Below are 27,860 nucleotides of genomic sequence, written 5' to 3' on the forward strand. Positions count from 1 at the left end.
GTGTATGTTTGCTGGCATTCAACCAAAATCCGTTCTTTCTCTCTCTGTGTTATCCTCAGGAGAGTGAGATATAATTCATGGTCACCTGGTTGAAATAGGGTGCTTTTCTTCAGGGACACTCAGTATAGCCCATTCCTGCTGGGCTGTTTGCCTGTGGCTGAACAGAAATGTTCCCCGCTGTTAGCCACAGGGAGGGGGGAAGGTTGAGGGGGTAGTCACGCGGTGGGAGGAGGCAAAATGCGACCTTGTAACGAAAGCACATGTGCTATGTATGTAATGTTAACAGCAAGGTTTACCCTGAAAGAGTGTAGCGACTGTTTTATAAAATGTGTCTTTTTAAATACCGCTGTCCCTTTTTTTTTCTCCACCAGCTGCATGTGTTTCAATGATCACAGGATCTTCTCCTTCCCAGAGGCTAGTGAAGCTTAGAAAGAAAAAAAAACGCACTCGCGATGAAATGTTCTCCGAGCTCATGCTGTCCTCCCACACTGACAGAGCACAGACGAATGCGTGTAGGCAAATAATGTCAGAGTGCAGGAAAGCACAAAATGACCGGGAGGAGAGGTGGAGGGCTGAAGAGAGTAAGTGGCGGGCTGAAGAGAGTAAGTGGCGGGCTGAAGACAGGGCTGAAGCTCAAATGTGGCGGCAGCGTGATGAGAGGAGGCAGGATTCAATGCTGAGGCTGCTGCAGGACCAAACCAGAATGCTCCAGTGTATGGTTGAGCTGCAGCAAACAGCTGGAGCACAGACTGCCACTGCTGCCCCTCTGTAACCAACCGCCCTCCTCCCCAAGTTCCATAGCCTCCACACCCAGACGCCCAAGAACGCGGTGGGGGGCCTCCGGCCAACCAGCCACTCCACAACAGAGGATTGACCAAAAAAAAGAAGGCTGTCATTCAATAAATTTTAAAGTTGTAAACTTTTGAAGTGCTGTGTTTAAAGTGCTGTGTGGCATTTTCCTTCCCTCCTCCACCACCCCTCCTGGGATACCTTGGTAGTCATCTCCCTATTTGTGTGATGAATGAATAACGAATGCGTGACTGTGAAGCAGCAATGACTTTATTGCCTCTGCAAGCGGTGATTAAAGGGAGGAGGGGAGGGTGGTTAGCTTACAGGGAAGTAGAGTGAACCAAGGGGCGGGGGGTTTCATCAAGGAGAAACAAACAGAACTTTCACACTGTAGCCTGGCCAGTCATGAAACTGGTTTTCAAAGCTTCTCTGATGCGTACCGCGCCCTCCTGTGCTCTTCTAACCGCCCTGGTGTCTGGCTGCGCGTAACCAGCAGCTAGGCGATTTGCCTCAACCTCCCACCCCGCCATAAACGTCTCCCCCTTACTCTCACAGATATTGTGGAGCACACAGCAAGCAGTAATAACAGTGGGAATATTGGTTTCGCTGAGGTCTAAGCGAGTCAGTAAACTGCGCCAGCGCGCCTTTAAACGTCCAAATGCACATTCTACCACCATTCTGCACTTGCTCAGCCTGTAGTTGAACAGCTCCTGACCACTGTCCAGGCTGCCTGTGTACGGCTTCATGAGCCATGGCATTAAGGGGTAGGCTGGGTCCCCAAGGATACATATAGGCATTTCAACATCCCCAACAGTTATTTTCTGGTCTGGGAAGAAAGTCCCTTCCTGCAGCTTTTGAAACAGACCAGAGTTCCTGAAGATGCGAGCGTCATGCACCTTTCCCGGCCATCCCACGTTGATGTTGGTGAAACGTCCCTTGTGATCCACCAGAGCTTGCAGCACTATCGAAAAGTACCCCTTGCGGTTTATGTACTCGCCGGCTTGGTGCTCTGGTGCCAAGATAGGGATATGGGTTCCGTCTATAGCCCCACCACAGTTAGGGAATCCCATTGCAGCAAAGCCATCCACTATGACCTGCACATTTCCCAGGGTCACTACCCTTGATATCAGCAGATCTTTGATTGCGTGAGCTACTTGCATCACAGCAGCCCCCACAGTAGATTTGCCCACTCCAAATTGATTCCCAACTGACCGGTAGCTGTCTGGCGTTGCAAGCTTCCACAGGGCTATCGCCACTCGCTTCTCAACTGTGAGGGCTGCTCTCATCCTGGTATTCATGCGCTTCAGGGCAGGGGAAAGCAAGTCACAAAGTTCCATGAAAGTGCCCTTACGCATGCGAAAGTTTCGCAGCCACTGGGAATCATCCCAGACCTGCAACACTATGCGGTCCCACCAGTCTGTGCTTGTTTCCCGAGCCCAGAATCGGCGTTCCACAGCATGAACCTGCCCCATTAGCACCATGATGCATGCATTGGCAGGGCCCATGCTTTCAGAGAAATCTGTGTCCATGTCCTGATCACTCACGGGACCGCGCTGACGTCGCCTCCTCGCCCGGTATCGCGTTGCCATGTTCTGGTGCTGCATATACTGCTGGATAATGCGTGTGGTGGTTGATGTGCTCCTAATTGCCAAAATGAGCTCAGCGGCCTCCATGCTTGCCTTGGTATGGCGTCCGCACAGAAAAAAGGCGCAGAACGATTGTCTGCCGTTGCTCTGACGGAGGGAGGGGCGACTGACGACACGGCTTACAGGGTTGGCTTCAGGGAGCTAAAATCAACAAAGGGTGTGCCTGTACATCAAGGAGTATTTCAGGCAGGACTGCACGGAGGGTTCCAATAAGAAATGGTGCACCAAAGTTATCGTTGTTATTGGAACAAGGAGGTTAGCCTGGCCTCTGATTGATACATGGCTAGATTAACCTCGCTGCGCCTTCTCTGTGACTGACTGCAGTGTGATCTAGACAGGGGAGGAGGAAAATGAGTACAAAACAAATCTGGTCTATTTCTTGTTCTGACCCACTCCATCTATCCTTTACATCTTTGGCTGGCAGCAGACAAAAAAGGCGTGAAATGATTGTCTGCCCTTGCTTTCACGGGGGGAGGGAGGGTGGGAACGGGGTCCTGACGATATGTACCCAGAACCACCCGCGACAATGTTTTAGCCCCATCAGGCATTGGGATATCAACCCAGAATTCCAATGGGCAGCGGAGACTGCGGGAACTGTGGGATAGCTACCCACAGTGCAACGCTCCGGAAGTCGACGCTTGCCTCGGTACTGTGGAAGCGCTCCGCTGAGTTAATGCACTTAATGCACTTAGAGCATTTTCTGTGGGGACACACACACTCGAATATATAAAACCGATTTCAAAAAAACCGACTTCTATAAATTCGACCTAATTTCATAGTGTAGACATACCCTAAGGTGCCACAAGTACTCCTCTTCTGTTTGCGAATACAGACTAACACGGCTGTTACTCTGAAACCTGACATTCATTATTGTTCACCTATGGACTACCTGACTTATCAATTTTTTCTGGTTTTATTTTTAAATTTTATAAATGTTTCCATGTAGTTTGTGTATTTCTGCAGGATGCAATATATTTACTGGCAGTTAACAGCTCTGGAAGAATGAAATATCTGTGGTATTGAGCCACCTAATGGCTGACTTACTCTGAATCCTTAATTTCTTGTAACAGCCGTGTTAGTCTGTATTCGCAAAAAGAAAAGGAGTACTTGTGGCACCTTAGAGACTAACCAATTTATTTGAGCATGAGCTTTCGTGAGCTACAGCTCACTTCATCGGATGCATCCGATGAAGTGAGCTGTAGCTCACGAAAGCTCATGCTCAATAAATTGGTTAGTCTCTAAGGTGCCACAAGTACTCCTTTTCTTTTTAAGAAATTAAGGAGTTTGATTTAATATTTCAAGCAGCTTGTTTAAAACAAAACAAAAACAAAACACGCAAGCTGGATAAAAGAAAGAATCTGATTTGCCATCAAGGATTCTGATCCTTGTGTGACAGGGTGGGATACGTCTGTATTTAATTATGAACTCCAGTTTGTACTATGTGTTGAACAGAAGCCCTCAGACAACCTATTGTACTGCATACCAGACAGCTCTGCTGCCCAAGAAACGTGCTTGACCTCACTGAAGGACTATCACTGAGATGCCATCAAGACTGCAATCTGGAGCCACCAACTTTGACTGCCTCTCAACCGCAGGCCTACCTCTGCCAAACAACAATTTTCTACACCAGGACCCCACAGATGGGGCAAACATGGCAATATTGGAAGAGGGGGTGTGGGGAGGCTGGAGCGTCTCACCTAAGCACATGACACAGAGGAGACACCCTATTTAAGAGCAGGGCTCTGCTTTATGCAGGGGTGTCTGACCATCACCAAATGAAGAAGGACTTGCAGGAGAAGGGGGGTCTCTGCCCAGGCTCAAATGGTGACAAACCTTAAACTCACAGAAGGGGTGAGATCAGGCACAGGGAGGATGCATCTCAGGACTTTTCTTGTTTTCAAAGAGCTGTGACTCTCAAGTGCTTTAAGAGTATTGTTCCTGTGATTATGACATTCCTTTGCTAAGGCACTAATCTTTGCCTTCTGGCATGTTGTCTCCGAAAAGGTTAAACTTGAAGCCCTGAGTGCCCACAGCCTAAAAATTGAGTTCAGGGGAAGCACCTGGGAAGGTCTCAGACATTGATTGTGGAGTCTAGTGTGACTAGTTGGCAGTACCCAACATCCTAAAGAGGAGTGTCATACAAGATGTCTGAGCCTGTGAATGTGCCCTACAGTTTCAGAGCTAGCAACAGTGACTAGACCAGACCCAAACCCAGTTGGCCTGAAAGCATCTGGAAGGGTCCCATATGCTTTCATGCCAGCTGGGTTTGGGTCTGGTCTAGTCACTGTTGCTCACTCTGAAACATTGGGGCACACTTGCAACAGACTGGTGACTGTACAGTGGAATACGGGGTCAGGTTGTAAACATGGAGATGTGTCATTGTGATTCAGGGGGATTAGGGCAGTTTTATTTTTCCTATTCTAATGTGACAATTTCTGGAACAAAAATCTACTATTACTGTAGTAGTGATCAATGTCTCAATGTCAAGTTGGCAGCCAGTATCAAGCGGAGTGCCCTAGGGGCCAGTCTTGTTCAACATCTTTATTAATGATCTGGATGATGGGATGAATTGCACCCTCAGCAAGTTCGCAGATGACACTAAACTGGGGGGAGAGGTAGACACACTGGAGGGAAGGGATAGGGTCCAGAGTGACCTAGACAAATTGGAGGATTGGGCCAAAAGAAATCTGATGAGGTTCAAGGACAAGTGCAGAGTCCTGCACTTAGGAAGAAGAATCCTATGCACCTCTACAGGCTGCAGACCAACTGGCTAAGCAGCAGTTCTGCAGAAAAGGACCTGGGGATTATAGTGGACAAGAAGCTGGATATGAATCAGCAGTGTGCTCTTGTTGCCAAGAAGGCCAATGGCATATTGGGCTGTATTAGTAGGAGCGTTGCCAGCAGATCGAGGGAGGTGATTATTCCCCTCCATTCGGCACTGGTGAGACCACACCTGGAGTATTGTGTCCAGTTTTGGTATCCCCACTACAGAAAGGATGTGGACAAATTGGAGAGAGTCGAGCAGAGGGCAACAAAAATGATTAGGGGGCTGGGGCACATGATTTACGAGGAGAGGCTGAGGTAACTGGGGTTATTTAGTCTGCATAGTTAGGCATCTCCCACTAGTGATATCCAGGGACAATGCTAACATAATCTCTATTTACACTAGTCATAAAACAGAGTCAAAAAGGATTTATTATTCTAATTGTAATGCAGCATGATAGTTATTTTGTAAAGGGAAACCTTCTATCTCCAAGTCATTTGTTCCTTATGGAATCTTAGTCAGCATGCTTTTTCCATCTCAGTTAATCCATGAACAGTCATTAAACTGAATGCATCCGATGAAGTGAGCTCTAGCTCACAAAAGCTTATGCTCAAATAAATTTGTTAGTCTCTAAGGTGCTACAAGTACTCCTTTTCTTTTTGCGAATACCAACTAACACGGCTGCTACTCTGAAACCAGTCATTAAACTAGGATTACTTCTAATGGTTACTCTATGAGAAGAGGCTTAATACTTGGTGATACTGTCCTTTAAAAACTAATTTATTATATTGCAATTATACACCCCTCCTACTAATGTGCATCCCCAGTTTATTTCTCACTTATAGCTTATGTGAGGTAACACCACATGGAGCTTTACAAGTTCAGAGCACTTTACAAGCACAACCTAACAACAACATGGACAGAAGGTGTAGGATAAATATGAAATTAAATAATTAAGAGTTATCTTAGTTTGGTAAGGAAATATATATGTGTTGTAAACAAAGGTCCTGACTAGCAAGTAGACAGAAGGCCTTGAAAATTATAAATTACAAGGCCAGAAGGAATGAAGTAGGGAGGATGTCTTGTTCAAAGAATAATGAGGTAAGGGGAAGTTTCTACAAAGAAGACCTTTGACCAATAAGGGTGATTGCAGATGGTTTTAGATAAGACAAAAGGAATGTCTTAAAATGAGCCAATATGGCCCTTCCCAGTCCACACACTAGTGTTAAACCCTGTGTGAATCTAGGTGCAATGGAAAGCTATTGGGCAGCAAGAAGGAGGAAAGGACAGGCCTTGGGAAGAAAGGAGGTTATAAATTTTATCTGGATTAAGACTGGAAATAAGGGTGAACTGTCTCAAAATTGTTTTTTAGTGGAAGTCAGTAATTGGCAATGAGATCACTTGTTTGTTAAAGGATATAAAAAAGTAAACACTTAAACGGTTCCTGGAAACACCTCCATTTTGCCTCTTTCTTGCCCAAAGTGCTAGACTATACAAAAAAAAAAAAATAGGGGTGGGGGGAGGGAGTGACAGGCAATAAATCTGTCGGAAAGGCAGTTAAGCATTGTGTAGCTGCCATTTGCCTTATCCCTGGTTTTGTCCTCACTAGTAATAAAGAAATAGTGTAGTGGAAAAACAGATTTTTAGCCTTGTAGAGTGAAACCTCCTATTTATCTACAGAAACAGCACAATTAAAGCTAGCATCCTCTTCTCCACCTGCTCCTGGGGGAATTTTGTGCCACTGCACGTGTGCAGAATTATGTCCCCTGCAGATTTCTTTGCTTCCCTGCAGAAAAATGACTTTCTGACAGGGAAGCTGCAAGAGCAGTCACGCAGAACTTCCTAGCAGGGCAAGTATATAATTTCAGGCATCTGGAGCAGCCAGCAGAGAGGTAAATCTACATTTGAAAATATCATTTCCAACATTTAGATTTCACCTTCACATTTTGAAGGTGAAATCTAAATGTTGGAAATGATACTTTCAAATGCATTGCTCTAATCTTTCAAACAGAATTAAAAAAAGGGGGGGGGGTGGCTGGCAACAAATCAAATGGAATACCTAGACGTTCATCTGAGCTACAGGTGGTTAGGTTTTACATTCTGTTCAGAGGGTGAGCTCTACAGAAGAGCTGAAGACCTAGCAGTCACATACCTGCTGCAGAGCTCCACTGACAACACCATTAAAGAACTGGAGGGAAGAGTGGCATACATACTGGAAAGTCTAAGTTACCGGAAGCACAAATGTGTTTGTAACTTTACAAGAATCAAAGATTGTAAGATCTTCCTTAGTTTGTAAGTTCTTTGAGAGGTTTTTTTTTGTTCTGGGGATCCTAGGTGCTATAGCATGTCTTGCTGTAGAAGAGGTGTAATTCATAAAGTCAAAATGGCTGAGAAATTAAAAACTGGATGGCAACAGGCAGCAAATCCCAGTTATTATTCAAATCTGGAGATATTCTGAACATAAGCCCTCAACCACACTTCTAGGTGCTTCAATTGCTTTACACTGACAAAGTAAAATTTTAGGCTTCAGAGTGAAATTCTTGGACTCTTATTATATAGACGAATAATTAAATAATCAGTAAAGAACAACTTGTTATGGATTAACTGAGTATTTTGTGGGAGGCACTGGGAACAGTCTCCTTCAAGAGAAAGCTGGATCTCATAGGTACCTTCCTTCACTTTCAAAGCATTTGACAGAAGATACTTTAAAAATGAGTGAGCATTGAACTACTCCTCCAGATTGTGCTACTGTAGTTTTGGCTACTTTGTAATAAAAATTGTGCACAGAAGCTTAAGTCTCCCATTTTATAGTCTACTATACATTTTTTAAAATTGTTATACTTACAAAGAAAATATAGCATATGATCTCAAAATGCTTGCAGAAACAAGCTTAGTCATTACATCATGTGCTTTAGCCATACTGAAACAGACCTTTTGCATTCTACCTTTAAATGTATGTATGACAGTTCCATTGGCTTGCTTCAAGGAGGTATGTGTGAACATATCAGGAAACTCCAAAGAGGAATTACACCTAAACAATAAGTTCTGTCATTTACAGATCATTGTCCAATTTTAATAATCACTTGTGACCAACTAAAATATCCCTTCTAGAACAGGGAGATATCCAACCATAAAGTCTCTAGTTAGACTAAGGTACAAATATACTGCTGCTATCACACAGGACTGGTAAAAAACAGAGCTTTCAACTGGTCATCTTTTCTTCTGCACAAATAAGATGTTTTATGGTGAAACTAAGCTTCTGAAGCTAGGATCTGATTCATTAGTGATCTGGGAGTTGTCATAATGGATTCCTTTTTGCATCTCTCTCCACGTCAGTATCTGCTCTGCCAGCTCTTCAGTCTCTGTCACAAGCAAGTTAATTTTTGCCAGAGCATTGTCCTGGAATACAAGATGGGAGTTTCGGGAGTTAGGAGATACTAAAAGGTGGGTTAAGTAATCAAACAATGTAGCATTTTGAGGGAAAGAGCATTACAGGAGATGGGAAAAGGAACCACCTCCACTACTCACCATGTTTTTCATGGTCAGGGGTATCTGAGGGATGCTCCTTATTGTCTGCAAGTGGCTTTCCAGTTTCTCAATGAAGGCCACTGCCAATGTCAATAACTCTGCTACATACCTTTAATTGGGGAAGAAATCCAAAAACAGGCTGTTCAAAATGATGCACAGTTTAATCTTAAGCCTCTCATTCCTGTCTCTCCTTGATTTTTTTCCTCTAACCCCCTTCCACAACAATTGTGGGAATTCCTGACCTCCTGCCTGGAGAGAAAATCTCAGCAGAAACTATACAACTGAATCAGCAATAAAGGCACAGGCTGCAGGAGCATCATCATCTTTGCTTGTCAGCAAATGCTCTCTTTGGTGGCACTCAGTAAATTAAATACATGCCAGTGAAAGACATGGCTAGTTATGAAGAATATGTACTGTTGTACCAATAAAATAAAAACCAGCAGGATCTTATTAAAGGGAAAAAGGCAAAATACCACATTTATTGTGAATACAGAAAGAATCATAGTAAGCAGTTAGTTATAGTTATAACATTCCATTCAATCTCAAATTTATTCTCACATTCATTCATTCATTCATACACACACACACACACACACAGGTTCTGCAAGGTTGTTATCATAGTTACCAGCCTTAGAGTTGCTCATGCCAAGCCACTGGCCAGGTGGCCTGGACATGAGGAGGGAGCAGGGCCTTGTCAGATGCTCATCTGATGCTCCTGGAAGTTGGTTTGCAGAATCAGACCCCAAAGTTCTCACTTTTTAGAGTCTATTTTTATAGGAATTTCTTCCTATGCCAGTCTATGGGAATTGCTTCATCATGCTGTTGCTGAATCAATCAGCAGATAGCACATTCCTGACGGCTCCAAGATGTTATCTTGTTCTTTGGTTCTCCCATTCTTGAGGCTGTTGGGTGGATTCCAGTCTGCCCTCCGGGGGGGTCCTCTGGTTATTTCCACTTGACGCCTTCTTCAGCTGATGGACACTGGATTCTTAGGCTGGCACCTCCCTGATCATTCAGTTATCATCTACACCAAGCATCCATCCACATACATCCTCTATCTCTATTTTAATCACAATGGTTAATACAACAAAAGGGCGGGGAGTCTCTGGGTGCTGTTTCTGTTGTTAGAGTATTGCTTTGAGTCTCTCTCTCTGTGAATTGCTTTGAGAACAGACTCTGTCTTCGAATGTACTAACGCAATTAGCAGCTTGCAAGTTTCACACATAGAGGGAGAGAAACAGTACCAAAAACCAAGAGACCTCTTAATTAGTAATACCCTGGAATTTAAACTCTGGGGAATCAAACTCATTTGTGATTTTAATACAGAACTTCTTTAATATGATCCAACAGTACCATATATCTATGGGCTTATCCATGTGTGGATGGTGAACAAGCTGCACAGAAGAAAGGAGACTTGGTACTACACTAGAATGTTATTTGGTTTTGGAGACTTGTTCTGAGCATACAACTTAAGCGTTATATGAACCCAGAATTTAAACACATCTGTTTGAAAGATACAAGATCATTTTGATCTTTGTCCAGATCATTTTGAATTTTAATCCCATTCTCCAAAGCACTTGCAACCCCTCCCAGCTTGAGATCATCTGCAAACTTTATAAGTGTACTCTATGCCATTATCTAAATCATTGATGAAGATATTGAACAGAACCAGACGCAGAACCAATCCCTGCGGTTCCCCACTCATTATGCCCTTCCAGCGCGACTGAGAACCAATGAAAACTACACTCTAGGAACTATTTTCCAACCAGTTATGCACATGGTGATTATCCAATTTGTATGCATGTATCATTTCTGTATCTAAAGTTAAGAATATTGACTATGTAACAATTACAACTGAGTGTGGACTTGGGAAACACCCACCAGACAACAGGCCATCAGCCTTGATGGGCCATTAGGAAGAAACAATAAGACTTGGAATATACTAATCTTTCTCCTTCCTGAGAGGCGTTGCTGGGACACTAGTAGGCCATGTGCTCATGTCACCTGGTACTAAACACCATCTTGGACTTCTAGTAAATTTCCTCTAAAAGGAGGGGAGGTCAAGACTGGGAAACAAAAGATTCCCGCCTTATGTAAATCTTAAATAAGCCTGGAGAGTAAGTTGATCTTGGTTCACTCTTTGCTGAATCCAGAATGACTGCTGGAAACACCTAAGGAACAAGGACAAAGGGAAAGGGGGAGGAGTACTGAACCCAGGCTGAAAAAGGGATCTGGTCTGTGACTGAGACACCTGAAGATTTAAGCTGCAAGCAGGGTAGCTAACCTTCAAGAATTTCTGCAACCTGCCCAAAATCAACATTTAGGGTGAGAAATTACTTCTTGAAACCAGTATACCACCTTAAGCTTAGTATGCAGGTTTTGTTTTATTTGCTTAGTAATCCGCTTTATTCTGTTTGCTATCCCTTATAATCACTTAAAATTTACCTTTTATAGTTAATAAACTTATTTCTTGTTTATAATATAACCCAGTTTGTGCAATTCATATCGGGGGGGTGGGGGGGAAGAAGCTGTGCATATCTCTCTCCTCATTGATAGAGAGGGCAAATTTTTATGAGCTTGCGCTGTGCAGACTTTTCTACACACACAAGACAATATTATTTTGGGTTTACGCCCCAAAGGGGGGGTGTGCACTTGAGTGCTGGGCTGGTGCATCCCTACCTGTGCATGTGTGCTGCCAGAGGCCGGAAAGCCTAAATCAGCAAAACAGGGAGAGGGAGCCCAGGCTAGTGGAGAAGGCAGGCTCAGTGAAACCCCAGTACATCAGGTGGCAACGGGTGGGTGCAACCCATCACATTGACTAGCAGCATGAGTTTACTTTAGCAACTTTTTGATACAACAGTTGTGCTCCTCCTACCAGGGGTGATTGTCAGGCAAAAGTAGCTTATTTGGACATGAATACAGGTGCAGGCTACATGCTAACAGCTATTTTCTAAGAACTCACCTGTGGAATACAGCTTCAATAGGCAAGTTCTCTTGACACAAGGGCTTCATTAACCTCTGCCGGAGAGTCCTCTTCTCTTTCAGCACTGCTTCCAAGTGTTTATTCATAACTTGCAGAGCTTGGCATTTCTGAGCTACATAACAGAGGTAAATATCAAAGGGATACTGATTGGAAATTGTTTGACCAGTGGAGCAAGAGCAGAAACTCATTCTGCATTGAGTTGACTCAGGTTTTCCAGCAATTTTTCCACTGTGCAAGTGACAGGCTCAGGCTCTGGGAGGATAGCAGTAACCAGACTAGTCCCTGTTGAATGATTTAGGAAGTAGTACTAGGATATGTTCCAAAGAGGCTCAGGACATCTAGTCCTTAAAAAGGTATCACTTTAGTAACAAGCATGGTTTTAAGCAATCTGGTAGCTCCATCTAAAAATCCCTATATGACCTGCACCCTATAGTATTTTAGTAACAAGAATTTCCTTCAGGGTTGTGTCATGGTGGACAAGAAGAAAAGATCCATAAAGACAAAGCAGAGAGGTGATCTTGCCCGAAACTACCAAAATAAAATCCCAAAAGTTCTTCTGAGTGACATTACATATGAATAAAGTATATATATCTGTTGAGTAATTGGGAAGGCAGCAGGTTTATGTGCAGCACTGCTGGGGCACAATGGTTTATGAATGCTCCCAGAACTTCTGCCCCCTGGGGCCTAAGATATTAAGTGGAATACCACAAAGGACACACACATGGTCACTAGTGACATGGAAGGTTCTAGTTGCATTGCTGTGCGAACACCCTTTATTGACTGACCACCCATCATAGCCTCAGGGGCCACTACACACCAGTGGATGACAAGGGCAATGGTGGTGATGAGAAACAGGGAACTCAATGGAGGTGAAACACATTTGATGACATCCAGGTCAAAGAGCCTACAACTAATAATTATTCCCCTGAACACAGCCACTTACTCAGGAAGTATGGGTGAGCAATATCTGCAGTTTCCTTTTCCAGTCCCAGGATTTCAGTTTCCAGGCTCTTCTACAAAAGGCATAAAAAATAGCTATACTTGATTTTCATATGGTTTACTTTCTGTTTACCTATATACCTGTAGATATCCCCCCACCTCCTGAGCATGTATGTATTCAAAATAAGAATACCAAATTCATCCTTCCATGCCTGTAAGAAAATTTTTTTTTAAAACAGATTAGTTTGTATGGTTGTGTTGAGTATCTGTGCACGAAGAGCTGAGTTTTGCATTTAATTCTTAATGCAGTGAAGCTTCTGATCATTTTTATTTCTTCTGGGAATGAGTTCCATTGTCTAAGTCCAGTTCCTGCAAAAGTAGGCTTTCACACTCACAAATCTCTCCCGAGTACCAAACAGTTCCTTGGCTCCAGGGGAACACAGCTGCTTTCATAGGGGTGATCTTGGACAGACCTCTAATTTGATTTATTCAATGGGAAGCCAGTCCAGAATGTGGTTAATGTCTTCACATGCCCCGTGTTGCTAAACAGATGGACTGCTATATATTGTACCAGGTGGAACTTTTTCAGGTTTAATTCCTAGATATTAATTGCAGTATGTGAGCCAGGCAGTCACAAGTGTAAATAGGTTGAGAACCACTGGTCTAACCTCTTCTTCAGCTAAGCCAATGGGCATTTGGCTGTCTGCAGTGCTGTTTGATGGCATGACTTTCCCACTGTTAATGTATGCACTGGATAATTCAGTAGTTAAGCATTACCACCAGACAATAGCAACAACAGAGAAATTCAGAATACATCTCATAAAACTTAAATCTAACAGCCAGTTTAGACAGTAGTGGGAGTCTAAGGAATGGAACTGTAAGAAAGGTACCATTAGGGGATGTATACACATGAAAATTAATCCAGAATAAGCTAGGTTGTGAATTTAAAGAAGATTATTTTAAGATTAACTCTGTGTGGATAGGGAGTCTTATTCTGAATTATTTTAAACCACTTCCAAAAAGGACTAAAGTAATTCAGAATAAGGCACTCTTATTAATTAGAGTATAAAGAGAATTAGAGAATAAGAGTATCCACACATGGAGCTAACCAAGAATAGCTCCCTGTGTAGAGACGCCCTTATTTTGTTAAAGTGGAAGTGGTCCAGTTGCCTATAAATACAACAGCGCACGAAAAAACAGTTGTTGTTTGCTGATCTGAGGAGAACAGATGTTCAGATCTGTTTCCCCAGTTTCTTCAAGAAGATTTAGAGAAAGTTTGTTCACCAGATACAACGGGTTGCATCTTTGCAATTATTATGAAAGAAAGGAATTTTATATGGGTCTCTCTTTCCTTTGTGGTAATTCATTAAATTGTGACAAAGCTACCAACTGTTAAAAACTAAATTACTAACAACACCTGCCATTATATTTTACATATTATTTCTCTTCTCCAGCCTGCTTTATGCTTTCTACTATATAATGGTAAAAACACAGCATAAAAATGTGCTTTCTACATGGAGGGGGCAGTACAAAGGTAAAGAACAGTTAGCATGTTGTCTTTCCCATCATATAGAAATATGCACCCCTGATACCGATGGATTTACCTGGTTTATTTCAGCTCGGATGTCTGCAATTTTCTCTACCTCAGTGAGGTGCACAAAGCATGGGGCTTGTTTAGCAGATAAATCCAACATCTCCTATTAAGGAACAACAAGAGAGGGTGGTACCAGGTCAGTAGCAATAAGAAGTCACAGCAATTAGAACATTTTCAAGGTTATCAAGAATATTAGTGCAACTAGCAGGGTCTTTCTATGTGTTGCATTAAGTTTCTCCTAACAATGATTTGGGAAACATAAATCTTGCATAGGCAGCTGAGGAAACATTTCAGAAGGACAAAAATGGACTTACAAAAATAAAAATTCTACAAAGTCCTTATAAAAGAGTTTGGGAGCATCCTCCTTAAAGATTTGTTGTTTAAATCTATGGCATTGGAATGCACCTAAAGACAGAAGTTTACACTTTAGAAGTATAAACAAGAGGAAGGGATACAGTCATCCCTGGCATGGACAGTCAACATTCAAAATTGAATGAAATTCATCAAACACAGCCGGGAGGGATTTCTCTCTTCTCTCCCCTTTCAATTTTAACATTGTTTCTATCAGCATAAACATGGATTTATTATAACTGGCATCTTATTTGAAGACACGCATTGTACTTTAAGGGGGAAAAAAATAACTAAACCCTCCAAACCAATGTACTAGGAAGTAGCATGGCTAGTGGAGAAGGCACTGAATCAGAAGACCAGAGTTCAATTCCCAGCTATGCCACTGATGTGCTGTATCACCTTAGGCAAAGCACTTTACCGCTCTATATCTCAGTTTTCCCTTCCTCCTTTTGTCTATTTAGATTCTATTCTATATAATTTCTTATACCATGCTCATCACCATAGCACTTGAGCGACTTCCAGTAGTGTATTAAATAATGTGACTAACATGCCACAGGTTTGTTCTTTCATTTTCTCTCCTAGGGGAAGAAGTGTATGCAGTGTTCCTTTTGGAATTTATATACTGTATTCACATTCACACACACCTCTGTGTTTATATTAGAGATGGCAAGGTCAGAGCAATGCTTCTTGCAAGGTGTGAAAGGTGGTAAGGTTTGGGATGGTCCTTAGTTACAGTGAAGTTCATTCCACAATCTTGGGTCAAGCACCAAGAACACTCAGTCCGATTGTGAGAGCCTGTCTACACTTACAGTGCTGCAGCAGCATAGCAGCACCAGTGCAGCTCTACCGCTGTGGTGCTTAGTGAAGACACTACTATGCTGACAGGAGACCTTCTCCTGTCAGCACAGGAACTCCAGCTCTCCGAGAAGCAGAGGAGAGGAAAGCCCTTCCATCAACAGAGTGCTGTCTACATCAAGGGTTACGTTGGTATAACTCTGTCACTCAGGGGTGTGGATTTTCCACATTCCTAAGCAACAGTTATACCAACCTAAGTTTGTAGTATAGACAAGGGCTAAGCTCTTTAGGGATGGTCTCTTCTATCTGTTTCCATGGCTCTTAGTACAGTAGGGCCCCCAACTTTGTTGGAGTTTCCAGGTGCTACTATAATTCAAATAATAAAAATAATTCAATAAAGTGATTGTGAAAGGACTTATGCAACAAGCAAGATTATGCTACAAACAAGGTCCTTTGTTTTTTGTTTAAAATTTCCCAAAAACGTGTCAGTGTTTATTACAAAAAAAAAAACCAACAACAAAAAAAACAGGTGAAAAACTGTGCAAAATTAACTTCACAGTTTTCTAGGAAAATATCAGGGTTAATATTGGGGGAAGGGAGAACAGAAAAAAGGCACAAAGAGAAAAGTAAGAGTATTTTAAGTAAGGACAGTTTAATGCTGTGGTTTATTTCATGAACAGTACATTAACAGTATGTACACATGTACGTGTATCTTCCGCTACATTGTCTTACTTTAAGAGACAGCCTAACATTTACACTTAGACTAATTTATTATTAACAAACCTAGCTACCTAATTAATATACTGAAATTTCTTAACACTCAATATTTCCATGTAATTGAGTGGTCCAAAATTCAGGTGAAAATTGGAAAAACATGCATAATAGCTTTTGTAAAAGCCAGGAATTTTTTGTTAAAAACTGAAAACAAAGGGCCTTAGCTACAAATAGGTTTCAGAGTAACAGCCGTGTTAGTCTGTATTCGCAAAAAGAAAAGGAGTACTTGTGGCACCTTAGCGACTAACCAATTTATTTGAGCATGAGCTTTTGTGAGCTACAGCTCACTTCATCGGATGCCAATGCAATCCGATGAAGTGAGCTGTAGCTCACGAAAGCTCATGCTCAAATAAATTGGTTAGTCTCTAAGGTGCCACAAGTACTCCTTTTCTTTTAGCTACAAATAGTAACCCTGAACATGAACCTCTGTGCAGGCATCTGTCCACATGGCTCTCTGCACAGGATTGATAGGGAGATTAAATTTAACAGGAGTACTTGAAAGTGGAGGCATAGATCTATTAGACTATTTTGACAGTACAGATACAGGAATAAATGGAACCATTACACTTTATCCCTACGTTCCAAGTTCCAAAAGCAGAATCAATGCTGCCCATTTAGATCTAGCACCTTCTGTTGACATTCATATTGTGCAAATGAAACCCTAGTAGCAGAAAGCCATCCAGAAGCAAATACCTGGGGGCACAGCAGACAACCACAGTGAGCAAATGTGTTCTAACTCAGCCTCTGAACATTTTTTATTTTTATGTTCAAAAAAGATCTAAGGAGCTAAAGAAGATCAAGAACTACAGAACAAAGCCTAAAAAAAGTTAGCTCTCCTAAAGCCTGTAATAGCAATCTGTTTTTTAGAGCAGACGTCTACGTTTGCCACAGGCAATCCAGAGTGTAATCAGTGCTTAATGTAGGTTTCAGAGCACCAGCCGTGTTAGTCTGTATCCGCAAAAAGAAAAGGAGTACTTGTGGCACCTTAGAGACTAACAAATTTATTTGAGCATAAGCTTTCGTGAGCTACAGCTCACTTCATCGGATGCATTCAGTGGAAAATACAGAGGGGAGATTTTATATACACAGAGAACATGAAACAATGGGTGTTACCATACACGCTGTAACGAGAGTGATCACTTAACGTGAGCAATTATCAGCAGGAGAGAAAAAAACAAAATAAAACAAAAAAAACCTTTTGTAGTGATAATCAAGGTGGGCCATTTCCAGCAGTTCACATTTGGGGACAATGTATACCTTCAAATCAGCCGCACTGCTATGGGTACCCACATTAGCCCCATAGTATGCCAACATTTTTACGGCAGACTTAGAACAACGCTTCCTCAGCTCTCATCCCCTAATGCCCCTACTCTACTTGCACTACATTGATTACATCTTCATCATCTGGACCCATGGAAAAGAAGCCCTTGAGGAATTCCACCATCATTTCAACAATTTCCATCCCACCATCAACCTCAGCCTGGACCAGTCCACACAAGAGATCCACTTCCTGGACACTACAGTGCTAATAAGCGATGGTCACATTACCATCACCCTACACCGGAAACCTACTGATGCTATACTTACCTACATGCCCCCAGCTTTCATCCAGACCACACCACACGATCCATTGTCTACAGCCAAGCTCTACGATACAACCGCATTTTCTCCAACCCCTCAGACAGAGACAAACACCTACAAGATCTCTATCAAGCATTCTTACAACTACAATACCCACCTGCTGAAGTGAAGAAACAGACTGACAGAGCCAGAAGAGTACCCAGAAGTCACCTACTACAGGACAGGCCCAACAAAGAAAATAACAGAACACCACTAGCCATCACCTTCAGTCCCCAACTAAAACCTCTCCAGCGCATCATCAAGGATCTACAACCTATCCTGAAGGACGACCCATCACTCTCACAGATCTTGGGAGACAGGCCAGTCCTTGCTTACAGACAGCCCCCCAACCTGAAGCAAATAGTCTCCAGCAACCACACACCACACAAGAGAACCACTAACCCAGGAACCTATCCTTGTAACAAAGCCCGTTGCCAACTGTGCCCACATATCTATTCGGGGACACCATCACAGGGCCTAATCACATCAGCCACACTATCAGAGGCTCGTTCACCTGCACATCTACCAATGTGATATATGCCATCATGTGCCAGCAATGCCCCTCTGCCACATACATTGGTCAAACTGGACAGTCTCTATGTAAAAGAATAAATGGACACAAATCAGATGTCAAGAATTATAACATTCAAAAACCAGTTGGAGAACACTTCAATCTCTCTGATCACTTGATTACAGACCTAAAAGTGGCAATTCTTCCACAAAAAAAATTTCAAAACCAGACTCCAACGAGAGACTGTTGAATTGGAATTAATTTGCAAACTGGACACCATTAAATTAGGCTTGAATAAAGACTGGGAGTGGATGTGTCATTACACAAAGTAAAACTATTTCCCCATGTTTATTCCCCCTCCCTCCCCCCACTGTTCCTCAGACGTTCTTGTCAACTGCTGGAAATGGCCCACCTTCATCATCATTACAAAAGGTCTGGGCGCACCCCCACCCCCGGGGCTCTCCTGCTGGTAATAGCTCACCTTACCTGACCACTCTCGTTACAGCGTGTATGGTAACACCCATTGTTTCATGTTCTCTGTGTATATAAATCTCCCCTCTGTATTTTCCACTGAATGCATCCGACGAAGTGAGCTGTAGCTCACGAAAACTTATGCTCAAATAAATTTTTTAGTTTCTAAGGTGCCATAAGTCCGCCTTTTCTTAGTGCTTAATTTGTAACGCAAGAGGTGCGGGAGCTCGAGGAATTTTTTTACATTCATAACTAGTACAACAAGCCCAGAGGTGCTGGGGCTATGACCTGCCAAGCCTAGAGGACTCTCAGTCCTGCCACAAATTAAGCACTGCCTGTAACGCTCTTTAGGGGATGGGGGACAAGTAGCCGCTCACACCACGCCAGACGGGGGCCTGCTCCAGCCTGGAGAGTGCCGGTGTCATCCACCCGGCCGGGCCAGGGCAGAGCCTGCTACGCTGCCCGCTGTGGAGATGGCCCCTACTCGGGGCGCTGACGGTGGGGGCCGGACACCCACAGCTGGAAACCGGGGCGGCGGCGCAGCCGCTGCTCTCCCGGGGGCGAAGGTCCCCCACGGGCGCGTTCGCGGAAGGGCCGCGCGGTTCCCCGGGAGAGGGGCCATGGCCCAGCCCCACCGCTCCTTACCTGGGTCACCACACCCGCCGCCAGGCACTTGGCCAGCACCAGCCCCGCGGCTGTGGGCTGAGCCGCGTCCCAAGGGTTCGAACAGGCCATCGCCGCCTTCGCGTCCAAACCTGCCGCGCGCGCCCGCCCTCGCGCCGGAAGCTCCGCCCCCGCGCCGCTCAGGCTGGGGGCGAAGCCACGCCCCCTTCGCCATGCTGTGTGTGGCATGTCTGGAGCGGCGCTGGCGGCTGTGTTGCCGCCATGTTGGATGTGTCCTGTCGAGGGGCGCTGGCCTGGTTTCCGGTTCCGGGGCTCGCGGCGGGTGGGTGACTTCTCACGCCCAGCCGGACCCGGTCCGTGGGTGGGTGGAGACGCGCGATGGGGAGTTAGAGCCGCGGCTGGGAGAGAGGGCGGCGGCGGTAGGTGGGGAAGGTCTTCGGCCTGGCAGTCGCTGGGGCCGCAGCCGGGGAGGGTGTGTGAGGTGCCCCGGAGACACCGGCTGCATGGGCCTGTGGCGCCCCCTGCCCCGAGCGGCGGCTCCGCTGGCCGGGCGAGACGGGGGCAGCGCCGCCGTGGCGGCGGCGGCGGCCGATGGGCTCTGACGGGGGGCGGCGGCGTGAGGCGTCTCTGACTCTGTTACGCAGCCCGAAGCGGAGCCGCCTTTGGGCCTCCTCCCAGAAGGACTGGCCCGTGCCGGGAGCTCGGACTGGCTGGAGCTGCTCGAGCTCCTGGCGGTGGGTGACTAGCTTAATCAGTCACCCTCCTTCCCCCTTGATACCGTAGAACCCAGGGGCGGCTGTTCCGTGGGTTTTAACTGGACACTGTCCCTATCAGGTGCTGAACTGTACGAATTCCTACAGTTATGTAACCAGATTATCTGAATCCTCTACGAGACTGAGGGATCGAAGACCATGTCTTCGCTATGGGCGCTACTGTGGCATAGCCATAGCGCCCTAGTTGTGCTGCTGTAGCCAGACTACAGGGACAGGAGTGGTTTTTCCATCACTGTAGGAACTCCACCTCCCTGAGCTACTGGTAGCTAGATTGATGGGAGCATTCTTCCATTGACCTTTAAACCGGGGTTTAGGTTGGCCTAGCTGTAGCACATAGATGTGGATTTTTCACACCCCTGAGTGCTGTAGCCATGTCCACCTAAGTTTTAAATGCAGACCAAGCCTAACATATTGAATTCATGAAGCACTAATGCAATCAGACAACTGTGCATGCGTATGAGTGATATAGTAACTGCTGTGGCATTACCCCACTATAATTTATCTTGACTAAAGTTTGTAGTGTACACATGGCTTAGTCTGACACTTAGATCTTGTCTTGCACTATTGCATGCTTCCCAACTTCCATGCCATTAATTTAGCATTCAGACAACTCTAAATGAAGGCATCTTAGTATGACAAATCGGGTTAATCTTATTAAGACCTATATTTTGTTAACTAGGGATAAGAAATACAGCTTGATACGTTAAGCATACCATTCAACATGTCCAGGTGAGCCATCATGGAAGAAAACTCTTATGCACAAAATGACTTTGTAAATTTGCTTTTTAACAGGAAAATTGGGTTCATGTAATCCAGTGCAGCGTGATTGAGAGAGACTGGACTGGGTTTGTGCCTTAAACAAAATCTGTATACTTGACACAAGACCAGCAAGATGGGAAATAGTGCCTTAAAAGCTCACTTGGAGACAGCCCAGAAAACAGGCGTGTTCCAGCTAACTGGAAAGGGTCTGTCTGAGGTAGTAGAACTCTTTGGCTACACATGTACATGACTAATTGTCATAAGCAGGGACTCTATCTTCCTGTTTGGTAAAGTGCCATGAGCATTAATTGTGCTGTATAAATAATGCTTCAGGCACCTCACTGTTGCATGGATCTTTGCTTTAGCAATCAGTGATGCTCTGCTTACCTGGAAACTTGTATTTCTTTATAATGTCTGGTTTTATATTTAAAACAAATATATTAAATCCAGGACTCTTAAAAGTTTATGCAACCAAAAAGGTGGCTTTCAGTAGAAAATCGTCACTTGAGAGCACAAGATAAGTTTTATAACTGTGTATATTTATGCAAGATACTCTGAAATTTGTGAAATACTTTTAAGGTCCCAATCCTGCACACACTTATTCACATGCTTAACCTTAGTCATGTGAATGGTCCCTTTGACTGGAACTGCTCAGGTGACAAAAGTAAAGCATGTCCGTAAGTGCTTACGGTTTTAACACATTATCTGAGATTGACTTGATTTTGTTTGACCAATTCCCAGAAAAATCCAAATCAGAGTTAAACAATTGCTGTTGAGTCTAGCTGCCGTATGTATGATGTCCAAGATAGCATGGCACCAGGCTACTTTTTGTGGATAGGGGGAGTAAAATACCTCTCTGATATATTTAATCTTCCTTTTCACTCCTGCCTTTCTTGCAATGGTGGGGGAGGGAATATGATAAATTGCTGTTATAATTTGCAGGGAAAAGCTAAAACATGAGCCCGCCCTGAAGGACTAGACCAGGTCCAAATTTCTGGGTCAAGATCCAGACTCCATAGAAAATAATAAAAAAAACCAATAATAATAATAAGTAAATTTTGGGATCCGTTCAAAAGCATCTGGTGGTCTGGATTTGGCCTGCGGTCTGCCCCTGGACTAGGAGATATTTGCAGATATTTGGTGCTGTTGCTGACTGTGAGAGTAGATGACTTTAAAAAAAAAAAAATCCACCAGTGAATGATGTAACAATGTCACATGTGCTTTATGATGGCAAAGTATGTGAGTAAGAAAGGAGGCAAGTTCCAAAGAGCAGACAAGTGTTACAGTAAGATGGAAGGAAATGTTTTTTATAATCTATATAAAATAAAACAGAGAACTGAAGGAAGAAGGGGCTTTATTTAGCTTCCATCATGCTTCAAAAGGGGGGAAATAATCAAATAGCATAGGTTATTAATAGGCATTAAAGAGAACATAGAAATGAAAAGTTTTGTAAATGGTGTTGTGCTATATTTCTATCCTCGCCCTTTTTTTCTTTATTTTTGTCCTGTTTATTTAGACTGAACTCTGGACTAAGAATTAGTTTTCCTAGGAGTCTGTAAAATGTCGCTTGCATTTTTTTTATTTTTTATTTTTTTTGTGCCATCGAAAAAAATTAACTTCATATATTATTTTTGCTCGAATTCTGTAAATCTCACTTTTGGTGATGGTGAGACACTGTGCATCATGTGGACTAATGTAAACTTGAACTGCAGTGTAAATACTGAAAGACTGATAACATGAAATTATATTGTCTATTATTAAGTTAAACCAGCTTTTTTAATGCTGTATATACTTTCCTCCCCCTCCCCGCCCCCCCAGTTTCCTGAAGACCTGCAGAAGCTAGCTAGCAACTTAAGGACAATAGACTTGTCAAACAACAAAATTGAGATCCTGCCACCACTGATGGGAAAGTTTTCTGTTCTTAAGAGTCTTGCTTTAAACAACAACAAACTGGGTATGAGTTTTTAATATTGTCACAGATTTCTAAAAAGAACTAGATTTCTTTGTTGTTGGTCTGACATTAAATGTGATAACCTGACTCTTACAAAATGCAAAGGGAAACACTGGTTGCTTAGACTAAAATCTCTTGGAATTCATGATCAGGAGAAAATTAGATTTGTTCAAAACTAGTTAGCAATTTTGTTATATTTTCACTCTTGCACTAACGTGTAAGTACTTAAAACCACATAAGTGTGTGCTGTGAACCTGTCTGATCTAAAAGCTGAGGAAAGTCAAGATAGTTTAGTACTTGCATGGAAAACCTCTGAAGATGGTGTCCTGCAGAAAACAGTGCTTTTGATTCAGTGGATGTCACTCCTGTTGGGCCAGTGTCCTGAAGACCAGCAAAGCTAGCAACCAGAATTAGGGGGTGCTGTGCTACTAGAGGTGTTGTCTTTTGGGTGAGTGATAAAACTAAATTCTTGACCACCTGTAGTCATTAGCAATGCCATAGCATCCTTTATGGAAGTAAAGTGTTATGCCTCACGTCTTGGCCAAATTTCAACTCTATTTATATTCTGTTTACCTAAAATGAATGGGATGAACTAATTTAAACTAGTACTTCACTCCTAAACTTACTTCAAATGTTTCAAAATGCGTTTAGCGTAGTGGTTTGGGAGAGAGGAATTTTGTCTTGCAAAATCCTATCAGAATAGTGTTGTATATTCCACCCAGGAGCAGACTCGGCTTTTAATGGATATGAAAACTCGCAGATTCCTCTGAATAGATTAGGTAATTTCTTTGTTCATAATTTTATTGTTAGCTGCTCTACCTGAGGAGTTGTGTAAGCTGAAAAAACTCGAGACCTTGCATGTGAATGGCAACCATCTGACGCAGCTGCCTGCCACCTTTGGACAACTCTTGGCTCTCAAGACCCTGAGCCTTTCTGGAAACAAGCTTCGAACTGTGCCCACCCAACTCTGCAGTCTTCATCACCTAGATGTAGTGGATCTTTCAAGAAACCAGATCCAGAGCGTGCCAGACACAGTGGGGGACCTGCAGGCCATTGAACTCAATTTGAATCAGAACCAGGTCTGGAAACTGAGGCTTTAGAGGCATGTGGACTTAAGGCATGATTGAGTCTTAAAGAATTAGTTCTCTGTGTGCCACAGAAGTCAGGACAGGCAGGTACCACTTCAGTGTGAGAGGAATGCCTTTTGGGTATGACAGTGGTGGAGGATCCATATAAATACCTAGCTAGTTTTCATCTACTGTGATATCTTCTATTGCCTGATGTGACTTACTGGGATAGCCTTTATAGGGTCAGGCTCACTTTGTTAAACAATAACTTTCCTGTTGTGAGATTAATGCCTCAGACATACCCACTCTATTCTGTTCTTCCACTCTACCAAATGCATTGTAGTACTAAGCCCTGTATTCAAGTTCCCAGGTGGGCCCTGTTTTGAGGAGAGGTATCCAGATGCCAGTTGTCTGTGGTTGTGAAAATTGCATGGTGAATGAATCTTAGAATAAAAGGATTAAACTGTTTATTGGCTCTGCACAGCTTTTCAATCTCTTGCTATTTTAATTTGATTAATGTCAAATGGCTTTGAACTCATGTCACCACTGCACGTCATGTGTGTACGGTATTAGAATTAAGGACAGCTTCACTTCCAGGGTCTCATTTTAGAAATAGTCAAACTCTTTATGTGGTTAAAGTCAGGAGGTATGATATTTCTTCAGAATTAAAATTATATAAAGTTGCTAGATGCTAGTCATGCTAGGAAAATAAGTAGTTCTCGTTTCCTGTCATTAACCCAGTTAATCTACAAGCAACAATGTTGTTAAAGTGGCCAAGTAAACTGAAGTCAGATTCTGTAGCAGTTGTGAAACACAGATCAGTGTACTTACAAATAACAAATTATCAGTAAAAATGTACTGTGTTCAAGCTTTTTTTCCACTTTCTTCTTTTGGACCATGTCAGATTTCCCAGATCTCAGTGCAGATCTCTCACTGTCCACGCCTCAAAGTCCTGCGTTTGGAAGAGAACTGTCTAGACCTCAGCATGCTTCCTCAGAGCATACTCAGTGATTCCCAGATCTCATTGCTTGCAGTGGAGGGTAATCTCTTTGAAATCAAGAAACTCAGAGAACTGGAGGGCTATGACAAGGTTTGTAGAAAAATGTCGCCAGTGAATGTTTTTTGCTTTCCTGCTCATGAATGCATCTCGGACTACTGGGGGATCAGAGTTCTGCTGGTGGATGAGACTTGCAACAGTCTACAAGTATCTTTGCCGCCATTGGCAGTAGATGACCTTCCAAGGATGATCTTATGCCTTGCCCATTAGATAACAACAAAGGACCTGTCTGTGGTTCAGAAACCTTTTCTGTTAATAGTGGGGAGAATGGCAAGGAATTTAAGTTGGTTTGATACAAAATAAATAGGGAAACTCTAATAGCGTTTTAGTGACATAGATGATAGGCCTGGGTCCTCCCCTATATGTGTGTAGAATATAGCTAGGATTTTAATGTTTTCAGGAAAAATCAGTTGTACTTAAAAGTAAGTATTTGCCATTATTTTTAACTCAATTGTTTTATCACAATAAACTAGACCAGCATCTATCCCTGCTTCTCCCCCACCCCAAATTATTCTGGGGAAGCTTTACAAAAATGCTTCAATGAGAAGTGTATTCTTGTGGATGTTGATCTTGTCTATTTAGGGTGACAAGTGAGAGTGGAAGACAGCTGGTGCTAAGATGGTGGTGCATCACTTGATCATCATAAGGCACCAAAGCACCTCCATTGAATGAGATAGGGTAGAGGCTAGGCATAATAGAAGGGGAATTGTCTACAGTATTTGCTTTTTAATTCACACAGCATCGTCTAAACCTGATAAGGGGTGCTTGGTCTCTGAGACAAATTACTGTATTGGCTTGGAGGCTGTAGGTAGTACCTATTTATGTAAATCTACAAATTCATTCAACAGATGTTCATGACTCTAAAACTTCCTTGCTGCATGAATGGAATGCTGCTGTAGTTCACCAGTAATAAAACCTCCACATGACTTCTTTTCTGTGTGAGGTTAGGAATGGCCAGTTTCAGTATGGCTTTTGTATCACCGACTTTCCAATTTCAGAACAACAAACTTTCTCTTTGCTCTCTGCTTTTTAGTACATGGAGCGGTTCACAGCCACCAAGAAGAAGTTTACATGATGGACTGCTGTTCTGAGTCTATATCATTGGACATAAAAGATGGTGACCAAAGCAGCATAATCAGCAGCACAGTCTGCTTGGAATGACAACTTAAACCAAGATTGAAAGTTTTGGGCTTGATGGTGGCAATGAGGAAACTGACAATATTCATTTCATAAGTCTATGTTGCTGCCACTACCACTTCAAATAAAAATCTGACATTGGGAAATTGCAGCCTAGGCATTGAACTGTTAAATTTAGCTAGAAGCTGGTTATACTTCTGGCTTTCTCCCTTTTCAGGATGACTTATGTGGAGAAAGGAGTATATAGTTGATGAGGTAGAGTACATAAGCTTTTTTCACAACAGTTGCTACTGCATCCTTACAGAGGGGAGTTAGCTATTGTTTAAAGTGGGATACTTGCATCTAACATGTGTTTACCTGGTAGTGTACTACAGTTCTGCTACCACCATAATTCCAAAATATTAAATTATACTACAATACTTGCTGTAAATGTCCTCTAGCCTGGAGGTTAACTTTCACATATCTGTTGTAATACTAAAAATTGTGTACACTTCATGAAGCACAAATAGTTAAATGAGCTCACATGGTGAATTTATCTTGTCTATTTTATATTAACTGCTTTAGTAATCAAATCTTGTTTCTATCATCTTTTTCTCTTACCAGTTATATCAATTCACAGTACGCTTTACAGGATGTCTAACTTATGGAGAAATGCACTATTCCCTTCTGCTTGAACATACTGCTATTTAATGGACTACTTAACAGGTTTTCTCTGTGTCTTCAGTAAAATGTAGTTTCTGGAAAAACTGTTATCCTTGCACTGATGAGCCCTCACATCTGCAGAGCCATGTCTAAAACTTTTTCACCTTATTACAGCTGCCTTACTACCAAAAGCACCCAGCAAGAGCTAAAAGTGTATGCAATTATGTAACAGGTACTAAAATAGATTTAACTTGTGTATTTATTTTAGTAAAACACTTAAACTGTAGTTTAAATGTCTCAATTCTCACCATATTTCTGCCACTTCAATGTGATTACATTATTAAGCTTACCTGAAGGGTTTATTTTACCAATCTATATTAGATTTTTTTGTATAAAACTACTTGTGACAATCTAAAAATAAAGACACTCTTTTTGAAAAGAGAAAATGGCTGGAAGACAATAAGCCTTTGAGGGACAAGTTAGTTAAATGCTATTACCTGTTCAAAAATGATTATGTAGAAATTCTACTAGAAAAACTTGCACAGTAAAAGACCAGTCCTCTGGGATTTCTAATAAGAGCAGTTCCTAAGGCATCATTTGTAAACTGCTCAAATGCTTAGTCAGTTCCATGGGTGGATGTACAAAAGATGTAAATATGGAGTAAGATGTAAAACCTTTCAATGCTGTTGGGAAAGGTAGATCAGGGAGAGGAAGGGCTTATACAGCAGGTTCAATAAGAGTCAGATATAACAGTTGAAGTTGCAGAGTTAAGAGAAATGTTGAGCAGACTGTCATTTAACTTACACACACACCCCTCTACCATTCTTGTAGTGTGTGTGTACACATACACACACAAAAAGTAACTGCTCCCACATGCTGGGATTTAAAATTCACCACACTACTCAATGTAGAGTATGTACAGAGCTTTTCAAGCTATGGGTGTTATTGTGAATTCAGCTAGATAGTTCCTTGCCATGTCTGACATTGCTTTAGGTGTGTGTGTGTGTGTGTGTATATATATATATATACATACATACATACACACACACACACACACACACACACACACACACACACACACAACA

General features: G+C 42.7%; 2 protein-coding genes across 5 annotated transcripts; one reads left to right on the forward strand and one right to left on the reverse strand.

The window, feature by feature from the left end:
- Positions 1–8,242: 8,242 nt before the first annotated feature.
- Positions 8,243–19,667, reverse strand: HAUS2 (HAUS augmin like complex subunit 2). Its single transcript, XM_084630126.1, is given in 7 exon segments — positions 8,243–8,598; positions 8,728–8,836; positions 11,690–11,822; positions 12,654–12,723; positions 14,254–14,346; positions 19,411–19,574; positions 19,577–19,667. Coding segments are annotated over 7 exon segments (804 nt in total). The 5' UTR covers positions 19,653–19,667; the 3' UTR covers positions 8,243–8,439.
- A 13-nt stretch (positions 19,668–19,680) lies between these two features.
- LRRC57 (leucine rich repeat containing 57) lies at positions 19,681–27,061 on the forward strand. 4 transcript variants are annotated; one of them, XM_084630130.1, is made up of 6 exons: positions 19,681–19,711; positions 20,955–21,138; positions 22,740–22,875; positions 23,683–23,951; positions 24,844–25,029; positions 26,030–27,061. In XM_084630130.1, exons 2-6 carry the CDS (start codon positions 21,055–21,057, stop codon positions 26,069–26,071), a joined length of 717 nt encoding a protein of 238 aa, XP_084486256.1. In that variant the 5' UTR covers positions 19,681–19,711; positions 20,955–21,054; the 3' UTR covers positions 26,072–27,061. The 4 variants fall into 4 exon arrangements, with proteins under 4 accessions (XP_084486256.1, XP_084486254.1, XP_084486253.1 ...); XM_084630128.1 differs by having other exon boundaries at positions 19,691–19,750; XM_084630127.1 differs by having other exon boundaries at positions 19,693–19,808.
- Positions 27,062–27,860: the final 799 nt, after the last annotated feature.

This window comes from Lepidochelys olivacea (assembly GCF_965140295.1).
Source record: "Lepidochelys olivacea isolate rLepOli2 genome assembly, chromosome: 6".
Taxonomy (NCBI): Eukaryota; Metazoa; Chordata; order Testudines; family Cheloniidae; genus Lepidochelys; species Lepidochelys olivacea.

Coding starts and splice junctions, on each gene's coding strand:
- LRRC57 (XM_084630130.1), top strand. CDS start 21,055: ATGGGAAATAGTGCCTTAAAAGCTCACTTGGAGACAGCCCAGAAAACA. Junction 23,952..24,843: donor TCAATTTGAATCAGAACCAG/GTCTGGAAACTG, acceptor GGACCATGTCAG/ATTTCCCAGATCTCAGTGCA. Junction 25,030..26,029: donor AACTGGAGGGCTATGACAAG/GTTTGTAGAAAA, acceptor TCTGCTTTTTAG/TACATGGAGCGGTTCACAGC.